At 37.6% G+C, this 10,803-nt stretch overlaps 1 protein-coding gene across 1 annotated transcript; it reads left to right on the forward strand.

Annotated features, from left to right (window-relative positions):
• The first annotated feature begins 9,178 nt into the window (after positions 1–9,178).
• Positions 9,179–10,162, forward strand: LOC117057871 (olfactory receptor 10A7-like). Its single transcript, XM_033168710.1, has one exon. The coding sequence runs from the start codon at positions 9,179–9,181 to the stop codon at positions 10,160–10,162; it is 984 nt and encodes a 327-aa protein (XP_033024601.1).
• Positions 10,163–10,803: the final 641 nt, after the last annotated feature.

The following is a 10,803-nucleotide window of genomic DNA, read 5'->3' on the forward strand; positions in this document are numbered from 1 at the left end:
TAGAAGGGCTGCCTTTTTATCTATTTTGAATTCCAAATATTCTATTATGTCTACGATGTTCCTTGTGTTATTGTACAGTTGTCTCCCTGGAATAAAGCCCACTTGGTTCGGGTGTATTACTTTTTTGGCCACTTCTTTTAATCTGTTTGCTATTATTCCAGCAAAGATTTTATAATCGCTGTTTAATAAGGAAATTGGTCTATAGTTTGACATTTTTTCATTATCTGTGTCCGGTTTTTGCAGTAGTGAAATATATGCTTCTTTCCAGGAATCCGGAATTTCTGTTTTTTCTAATGCATGATTCATTATCTCAAGTAAAGAGTCTGCCAATATGTCCTCTAATTTTTTATAATATTCTATTGGTAGGCCATCTGGCCCTGGGGTTTTCCCTAATTTACTCCTTTTAATTGAATTTTTTATTTCTTGGATAGTTATAGGGGTATCCAATTCTTTCATTTCTTTTTTTATATTAATTCCCATTTTATATTTTTCCAAATATTGCTTTATCTCCTCTTTATTTTCATCTTTTTTATTGTATAATTCTTCATAATATTGGACAAATTTTTTCATTATTATTTGTGGATCATCAATAGATTTTTCCCCTATTTTTATTCTGTTTATTAATTTTTCATTTCTCTTTTTTTTCAATTGCCATGCCAAATATTTACCCGGTTTGTTTGCAAATTCGAAATTGTTTTGTTTCCACATTTTTAAGTTCCAGTCCATTTCTTGTTCTATTTTAATTTTATATTTTGTTTTCAGCATGTTAATTTCAGTTTTTATGTTTAATTTTTTGGGATTTTTATGTAGCTCTTTTTCTTTCTTTTCTAATTCTTCCAGAATTTCCCTTTTTTCTTTCTCTTTTTCTCTTTTTTGTGTGGCATTTTGTTTAATAAAATATCCTCTAATTACTGCTTTACTAGTGTCCCATATTGTCTTTATGTCAGTGTCTTTTTTGTTATTTAATTTAAAGAATTCCTGTAATGTTCTTTTTGCGCCATTTATTACTTTTTCATCATATAGTAATGAAGTATTCAATTTCCATCTTTTAATACCTGACTTCCATTCTGAATTTAGATGTAATAAAATCTGATTGTGGTCTGATATTGTTCTTGGTAATATTTTAACTTCCTGAATTCTGCTTAGTATCTCTGTAGAAAGCCAAATAGCATCAATTCTACTTGCCATATTTTTTGAATCTGAAAAGAACGTGTATTCTCTTTCGGCCTCATTTTTAAATCTCCAAGCATCTTTCAGATTTAGATTTTCTATCATATTAAAAAAGGATATCGGTAGTTTCCCTTTTTTATTTTCCTTTCTATTTCCTGTTCTATCTAATTTCGGATCGATTACTCCATTTAAATCCCCTAGAATTACCATTTTATTTTCAACATATTCCAATAGTTTTGTTTCCACTTTCTTGAAGAACTCTGCTTTTTTGGTATTTGGCACATATATTCCTATTATAAATATTGTTTCTCCGAGATAATTTATTTTCAATACAATTATTCTACCTTCCGGATCTGAAAATATTAATTGTGGTTCTAAACCTGTTCTTACATAAATCACTACTCCTTTTTTTTTTTACTTCATCTGCAGCTATGAATTCTTGTCCTAGTTTGGGGTTTATCAACAACCTTTTATGCTCTTTTTTGATGTGCGTTTCCTGAAGACATATAATATCATTTCTTTGTTTCAATAATATATGAAATATTTTATTCCTTTTGTTTTTGTTATTTAATCCATTCACATTCCAAGAGGAGATTTTGAGATTCATTTATTTATTTATTCGAATAAAATCAGTTTATTTCTTAAGTCAAAGAAAGGAAAAAAGAAAAAAGTACGGAAAGGTCTACTATTTATTCACTTTCTGAATTGCTGTCTTGGCGTGCTGTTTTCTGGTTAGGGTTTTCTTTTATTTGTTGTTTTTTTACTCCCAATTCATCTTTATACTTTCTGAAAAAAATATCTGCGTCCACCGGGTTATCAAACCTCCTTCTCCTGCCTTTAAAGTGGAAGGATAATCCTTCAGGGTATTCCCATTTGAAAATTATAGAATTGGCTTTAAGGGGTTTTGTTAAAAATTGGTATTTATCTCTCTTTTTCAAGAGACGTGGGGGAACTTCTTTCAGGATTACAATTTCTTCCTCATCTATTATAAGTTTCTTTTGTCTCCTAGTTTGAAAAATCTTGTTTCTCCATTTATTTGAGGTGAATGTTATTAAACAGTCCCCTGGCCATTGGTTTTCTTTTGCTTTTTTTGAGTTAACTCTAAATAGACTTTCTATGTTGTCTATCAATTCTTCTTCTTCTACCTCTAGCCAGGTAGCTATTTCTTTAATTAAAGCCCCTTGTAGATTTTCATCCAACCTCTCTGGGACACCTCTCAGTCTTAGGGTCTTCTCCTTGGACTGCATCTGTAACATAGACATCGCATCCCAAGTAGCCTCTTGTGTTATTTTAAATTCTTCCCTTTCTTTACCAGCTTTTTCTCCCTCTTTTTTATAATATTTTATTTCTTTGGTGGCTTTTTTGATGGTCTCTTCTAATTGTTGTGTTTTGGTTTCCCCTTCCTCTATTTTTTTAGCCAACTCCTTGTTTTCTTCTGAGAGCGCATTTATTTGTGCTCTCATCTCTGCGATTGATTTAGTATTATCTTCCACCTTTATGTTCATTGAGTCTAATTTTTCCTCAATTCCATTCATTTTGTTGTTCATTTCCCTTTTCAACTCAGTGAATTCTTTTCTCATTTCTCCTATGTCTCCTTTAAGGCTTAGAATTAATTCTTTCACTTCCATGTCTATATCTTGGCCTGAATTTCTTCTATTCTGCTGATTATAAATCACACTTTGACTGTATTTCTTATTTGTTGACATAATAATATCACCTTTTCAAATATTCTCAACCAAAATTCCACTAACATTTACCACTTATTTCTTTTAAATCCTTAATTTTGTTTTCTTTTGTTTTTCGGTTTTCAGTTGTATTTTTAAGTCCATCCACTGGTGGTCGCTGTTTTCCTTTATGATGGTAATATTACAATTCAGGACTTCCGGTTTTACCGCGCACCGGGATGGACGCGTTCCGCTAGTGCTCTGCTAAAGCCTAGAGGAGAACGCTTGCTGGAGAGGTTTTTGGGGTTCCGTGAAGGCTGCACGACCCCATAAAAGACTCAGGGGGTGACCCTGAGTCAGAATACCCAGCGGCGTCGGACGGGACCTCCGAATTCTACGTTGTTACGACGGGAGATCGGGGGACTCGGACGTGTGGGCACAACACCTACCAGCAAGAAGCCTCGTTACCGGGAAGGTGGGCAGCGGTAAAATTTCCTAGTTTTATTACCCCAGAACATACCTAGCTGGCGTTAAAGAAAGGAAAATTTAAGACAAGTCTAGCCACCTAGGAAACAAGAACTGAAATAAGGGGGTTAAGACGGAAGAAAAGAGGAAATTAACCTCGCTGTTAAAAACTCAGCGCAGAAGCTAAGAGGTTCAGAAAAGCTGCTTTTAAACACTATGAACTGTACTGCTAAAAACTCCCCTGGCTTACAACCAGAAGGGGGGAGATAAAAAAGTGTATGGGCACTCGAATTTAATACGGATAGTGCAATATCTGACGCATTAAGTGGATTCCTTTTTGTGGTCTGGCGTAATCCCGAGGGGGAAGAGGAGGCAACGGGGGGAAAAAGAAAGCATACCGGAGAAAACTAGACGATTTGCTGTTGTTTGGCTGGGGTGAAGTTCTTGGGGTCTGCGGTGAAAATGGAGCAGCGTGGACAACAAGGAGGCGTGGAGTTCTAAGTACTAAAGGGGAAATTGAGGAAGGACACAAGTAAAGGATAGAAGAAAGGGTAAAGCCAGTGGAAGAAGGACTGCATATAGAAAGACTGCGGGGAAAAGAAAACAGCGACACCAGTGGCCAGTCGGGACATTACAGCCGGATTTGGAAATTAAAAAAAAAAGTAAGGACAGCGACATCGGTGGCCAGTTTTGACATTACAGCTAGATTGGAAATTTAAGAACTGGGGACGGCGACACTAGAGAACCCTTTAATCCCTTTGTTGATGTGTTTTCTCTTTTGGGAGTGTGTGTGGGGGGGGAACACACATATGATCAACACAATGAATATTACAAATAGGAGTAGAAAACAAAACAAAATAACCATTGAAGCGGTGTGAAGTTCTTCAGTTCCTCTAAGTGTGCACAGAGATCAGAAATAAATCTCAAACTCCATTATTTCAAATGCTCATCACAGGCATTCCCCTTAATAGAATATTTCCTACTATATCTATATTTTAAGTACACCCCATATTTTAAAGCCCAGTCCTTGCTGGCTGCCCACCTCCCACTGCAAAAGCAAAGCCAGAAAAATAGAAATGGCAACATAGGCACAGATGTCAAGAAAGAAATCTTGTTAACTAGGGCTGGGAAAGCTGTGGTTCACCAGATGCCCATCATCCCCACCAAGCATGGTCAATGGCCAGGAATATTGAGATCTGTAGCCCAGAAGCATTTGAAAGGCTATGGGTGCTGTTGGTCTTCAACTCCCATCACCCTTAAACAACATAGTAAATGTTCAAGTGTTATGGGCTGTAGTAGATAAACATTGAGAGGACTTCAGGTTTCCCATCCTTGTAGAGGAATTAGGAATGAGAGGGCAATTTGGTTCAGTTAGGATTTTAATGCAAGCCTAACTAATTCACACTTTCAAAAACAATAGGCAAACCAAAATGCAGCTAAACTTCGAAATCTGAGCTTCTTCCAATTTTGTAATTCAGTTCTCCAACCAAATAGTATGTACAACATATAGATATTAGGGGTGAAATGCATGTATAAGTGAAAATAACATGCAAAATGTTATAAAAATTGCTTTTTGTAATGTGTATATCACTCAGAAATGAATACCAAAAAATGCCCTAAAATGGTCACATACAACACATACAAACTGATGCAGGAATGTGAAGAACCAGTAAGACTGGGAAAGTGATAGCTTCATTCATATTTAAGAGTAATAAACATTTACCTTTCTCATGAGATTTTTCAGCACTAGTTTACTGATCCATGTTATCTGTTTATTGAGAATAGAGGAAGGCATTCTAAGTCTCTTCCTTCTCCTTGAGTCATCCAATATCACTGTCCTCTTGATTTATGCATGCAGACAATGTGTACCAGTTTTGATGTCCTGTGTAGCACATCTTGTGTTGTCAAATATTAAGATGGCAAAACCTGTGCTTTTAAGCAAAAGAAATTAGCATTTACTGTCTCAGCCGCACCAGAACAGCAACACTCTTAGGGACATTTACTTTAAGTTCATACACTATTTAAAAAATATTCTGCTCAAGGGAATATGGTCTATAATGACAAAATATAGCTCTCCCAGGATCCTGGTTTTATTACAAGGTGAACAGAGACATGTGTGAAAAAGAATCTTACAAAATACACAAAAACCTAATAATGTACTGTGGTACCTCTGGTTAAGTGCTTAATTCATTCCGGAGGTCCGTTCTTAACCTGAAACTGTTCTTAACCTGAAGCACTACTTTAGCTAATGGGACCTCCTACTGCTGCCGCGCCTCCAGAGCACGATTTCTGTTCTTATCCTGAAGCAACGTTCTTAACCTGAAGTGTTATTTCTGGGTTAGCGGAGTTTGTAACCTGAAGCGTATGTAACCCGAGGTACCACTGTACAAGATAAGGGAAAATTAGCCCCCCAAATCCTGAAAGAAGACTCAAGATATGAAATGGTCGAAAGGTTATATTTATTAAAAGATAACAAAATGGAAGATCTTCTATTCATATAAACCAAATTGATTCAATGAAACAAACTAAATCTCAATAGTCAGGGAAAGTCTCAATTTATTTAGTTAGTTATTAAATATTAAGCATCATTTGTTTATTAAAAAGACCCTCAAAGTGGTTTACATAACTAATAAAACAATGCAAGTGTCAGTTAAAGTTAATTTTTGATAGAGTTACGAGATAATTTCTGACATATGGTAGAAGTCAGTGCAGGGGCGGAGGAAGGGTGTGTGTTGGGGGTGGTCCACCCTAGGTGTCACCACTGAGGGTGGTGACAAAATGCCGGGCGGCACTCACCATGCATGCCCAAGCCACACATCTCTTTTGGGAGTAACGCGGTGGGTTGGGTGCCCGCAGGCTCCATGCTGTCCCAAATGGACCATAGGGTGTAGGGTAGCTGAGTGGGAGAAGGCAGGCAGACTCCTCGGAGGCCCTGCTGGGTCAGTGTGAACTGAGATATATCCAGGAGTGATTGTATAGCGGTCAGTGCCATACTGCCACTTTTCAAACAGTGTTGCTGCTGCTTCTTATGAGGATGATGAATGGTGGGGCAGGGAGGTGGCAAGGTCAGGGTTCCACAGCTGCACCAGAGGGAGTTGCAGATTGCCTCCTTGGGTACACTCACATAACTCCAATACCCTGCCATCCTTCATCACAGCAAGTGACAGTGATGCTTTACTCTAAGCACGCAATAGTCCAGTTCATGCAGCAGGAAATAAAACATTTTAAGTGTGTTGTAAAGTGCATTATACAAATGTGACACTAGATGACGATGGTAAGCAAATTCAATATTTTGGTTTCAAAACGTTCTTTTAAAAAGCATTTTCGCAGTGTTTTTAATATGTGTCTAGATTCTGCCTTGTATACACCTGCATCTCTAATATGCTTTCCTCTAGTATGGTCCAAAAACAATACTGGAAAGTCAACATTCCATTCGGTACTCATTAATGGCAGTTCCTTATCGGATCTCTATGAAGTGTAGACTTCTAAAGCTATGTTTACTCTTCTCTCATGTATCTTGAATTTCTGACCAATCCCACCCACCAGTTTTTTTGTAGTTCCTGAGGATGCCAGCTAAAATCTCTAAATTCAGACATCAATAACTTGTGCTAGAGGTGTGTATGATTGTCAGTGTATGATTTTGTATGATGGTCATTGAATATTGCCTGGTGACTTTGCTCAAGATGAGACGCAATTCTCCAAGTTCCTTTATTCTCATTTTCTTTCAGGGATGAATGCTGTACCTCTTCCATGCTTGAGTACCCATCATTTTTGGGTAGCAGGGGCTGGAATCCATCAACGTCTGTATGTGTGTGTTCCCTAACCCTGAAGTACATAATGCTAAGCAAGTGCTAATAAGATCTGTATATTGGTTGAAAGGCTACTAGGTAAGAGCAGGAAATGAAAGGTCATGAAGCTAGCTTCCTCAAAATGTTATACAAAACATTTTCATGATTTGGAAATAACACCTTGATTGCACCTCCCAAATATTGTCCAAAACAGTAAGCTAAATATCACCCAATGAGATCATCTAAATCATCTAAAACTATTTTTGAATTGCTATTTCAAGATTCCCTCCACCCCTTGAGATGCCCAATTAAATATAATTTCTAGAAGATTTACAAATTGAGGCATCTAGTAATATCTGGAGACAGGTTCCATGTTTGCATGTTGTAGGATAAATAATGCACTAGGCGAAATGGTGTCCATTTTATTTTTCATACATCATACAATAAGCTCAAGAAGACAGAGGGCTGAGTCACACCATCCATGAAAAGATAAGGAAACATTTTTATTTATTTTTTGGAAACTGGATCTTTTAAAAAATTAAACTGAACAGGAGCTCTGGATATGCTTTTCAACACATAAAGGTAAAAACAAAATGCCTCTCTCTCTCTCTCTCTCTCTCTCTCTATATATATATATATATATACTTCTGCTACAGAAGGTTAGAGTTCTGTTCAAGTCCCATTTATCTCTAGTGCATCTGAAAGGAGGGTTAAAGGAGGGTTGGGAAGCCTACAAAACACTCTGGGCTATCATTGTGAAAGCTGCCTTCCATTTGCACCCATTATCTTTCTGTATTCACTTTGTCTAGTTAATATATATTTTGTTTGCTGTTTCAGAAAGACTACGTCTCCTTTTATAACCAAAATGAAGGCAACCTGTTCTTTGATAAATTGCAGCTCCAAATTATATACTCACTTACCCTACCAAAAAATTATGAAGATTACTTCTCTACAGATATGTAAAGAATGGCATTGCAATTGTAGGAAGCGTGTTTTGTTTTTGTTTTTTTGACATTTGACATTCATTATTAACTTAGTGCAGGTTATCTTATTTCATCTTTCCCTACTTTTTGAGTACTTGTGGGTCTGGAAGACCATTTTCATCCAACAAGTAAAGTATTCATGAGATGATATACAATGGGTGGTGGAGGTGTCTGTTCATGTGAATAATCAGAGATAATATGTGTGAGTCTTCTTATCAGTCATTAAAATTGTTTCTCAATCATTAGGCATGAAGGTTCCTTCTATATGGGGAGGGTGATCTCACCCACCACCTGTGGAAGCACGCAGCACATCTTCATTGATTGCAAAAGAAATAACCAGTCAGCACTATAACTGACCTAATTTGTGGGAACTAAATCCAGGTGTCCAGTTTTGTTTTTGTTTTTTTTACTCCTTAAAACATATTGTATACTGTCAGAGTTGCTGCTGATGGTGATTGCATGTACAAGTGAAATAATATAAAAGAGAGGACTTGCTCATGTGGGAGAGCATCACTGATTTTAGCCATTAACTGAATGGAGATAAAGATTCATAAACAATTCTAGACAATGCCACTGAGACCAAATAATCTTTTTCAGATGGTAAGCAAATTGAATTGCATATTTTACATCAGTGCATTAAAAAAAACCTTAAATGCATCAATAACATTTGTTATTAATTTACTATAGGATCACTACATTACATTTGTAATTGACTTAAATGAATTCCTGATTTCAACTTTATTTTTATTCAAGCCATGGCTTTTTAAACATCTGCCAAGATGCTGCCTTTAACACCCACTTCTTGCAAAAAAACATAAGCAGGTGATAATGGTTATCTTAATGTCTCATCAAAAAGGTTCACCTCCTGATTGCTGCTAAGCAAACTGCTTCTAAAGGTGAGGTCAGTTTTTCAAGAATTGTCAATAAAAATAGTTTTGGAACTGTGGTGATGTGGAAATGCAGGGCTGGCAAGAATTACATTGCAAATGTGCTGAATTTCTGAAAACTTGGCTACTTGTAATATAGTAACAGTGTTGATTGTTTTATTCTACTGTAGCACCCAAATCCTCTTTATGAATGGAATCATAAGAGAAAAGAAAAGAAATGAATGGAGGTGCCTGTAAGACAAAATCAAACTCATGTCACTCAGTTTATCCTTCTGGGATTCCGAGAGCTGAAGAATCTGCAGGTCCTTCTGTTTCTGGGATTCCTTGCAATCTACACTGTCACCATGGCAGGGAATCTTCTCATTCTTATGCTTGTAGTCAGTGATCAGCACCTTCACACCCCCATGTACTTTTTCCTTGGAAACCTATCTTGTTTAGAGATCTGCTACAGCTCAACACTCATCCCTGTATTGCTTACCACTCTCTTGAGGAATGGAAGGGTCATTTCATTTGAGAGTTGCTTCCTGCAGTTATTTTTCTTTGGCTACTGTTTGGGTGCAGAATGTTATTTGCTGTCTGTGATGTCCTATGACAGGTATTTAGCAATCTGTCAGCCACTGCATTATGCAACAGCTATGAACACCAGGAAGTGTGTCCAATTAGCAGCCGTGTCCTGGACAAATGGCTTCATAGGCATTTCCATAATCATGGCTGCTATGCTGCAGCTTACATACTGTGGCCCCAATGAAATCGATCATTACTTCTGCGATTCCGTTCCACTTAAAAAACTTTCATGCAGTGACACAAATTTGGTAGAGCATGTCAATTTAACTTTGCTGTTTATATACACTATGCCTCCATTTCTACTGACTCTAACATCCTACATATGCATTATAAGGGCAATCCTAAGAATCTCATCGACCACTGGAAGGCAAAAGGCCTTCTCCACATGTTCCTCTCACCTCATTGTTGTTTCAACTTACTATGGCTCTTTAACAGCTGTGTATCTCTTACCAAAGTCCTCTTCAATGAACAAGGCCTTCTCTCTTTTGTATACAGTTCTTCCTCCTCTAGTAAACCCCCTCATATATAGTCTGAGAAATAAAGAGGTGAAGAGGGCCTTTGGAAAGGCAAAAAATAGGATAGCAAATTTCAAAATATTTCAAAATGTGCTAGCTAACTTGTTTAGCGTTAAAGACAAGTAGGGGAGGGGGAGAGACCAGGAAGGGAGTTGATCAATACTGCCCTGCACCTGTAACCTGATTTAGGCGCTACTTGCCACACCCAAATCTCATCCAAATCAGTTTTTTGGGGGGGTGGAGCTAATGTGTAATTAGGGTTTTTTAAACCCCTGACTAAGCATACAGTCCAGAGGGACATGGAAGAAGGAGATGCTGATTCCCATCTACTGCCACCTGACTGAGAACAGACCTGACTTGGTCCAAGCCTGGAGCTCCCAAAATTGAACTGATTCAGTTCAGGATTCAAGCTTTGGGTTAATCTAGCACAAAGTCCTAGTGATCAGATGCAACTGATGTGCGATCGGTAACATGTGGGTCCTTTTGTACTCGGAAGAGGGTAGAATGGGGGAGGATGGAACGGATTGGGGCATGAATAAACGTTCTCTGCTGATATGGGGTGGGGGTGTGAACAGAACCCCTGTGTGGAATATATATACAGTGGTGTCTCTGGTTACGAACTTAATTCGTTCCGGAGGTCCGTTCTTAATCTGAAAATGTTCTTAACCTGAGGTACCACTTTAGCTAATGGGGCCTTCCGTTGCCCAATTTCTGTTCTCATCCTGAGGTAAAGTTCTTAACCCAAGGTACTACTTCTGGGTTAGCGG

Source organism: Lacerta agilis, chromosome 14, assembly GCF_009819535.1.
Source record: "Lacerta agilis isolate rLacAgi1 chromosome 14, rLacAgi1.pri, whole genome shotgun sequence".
Taxonomy (NCBI): domain Eukaryota; kingdom Metazoa; phylum Chordata; class Lepidosauria; order Squamata; family Lacertidae; genus Lacerta; species Lacerta agilis.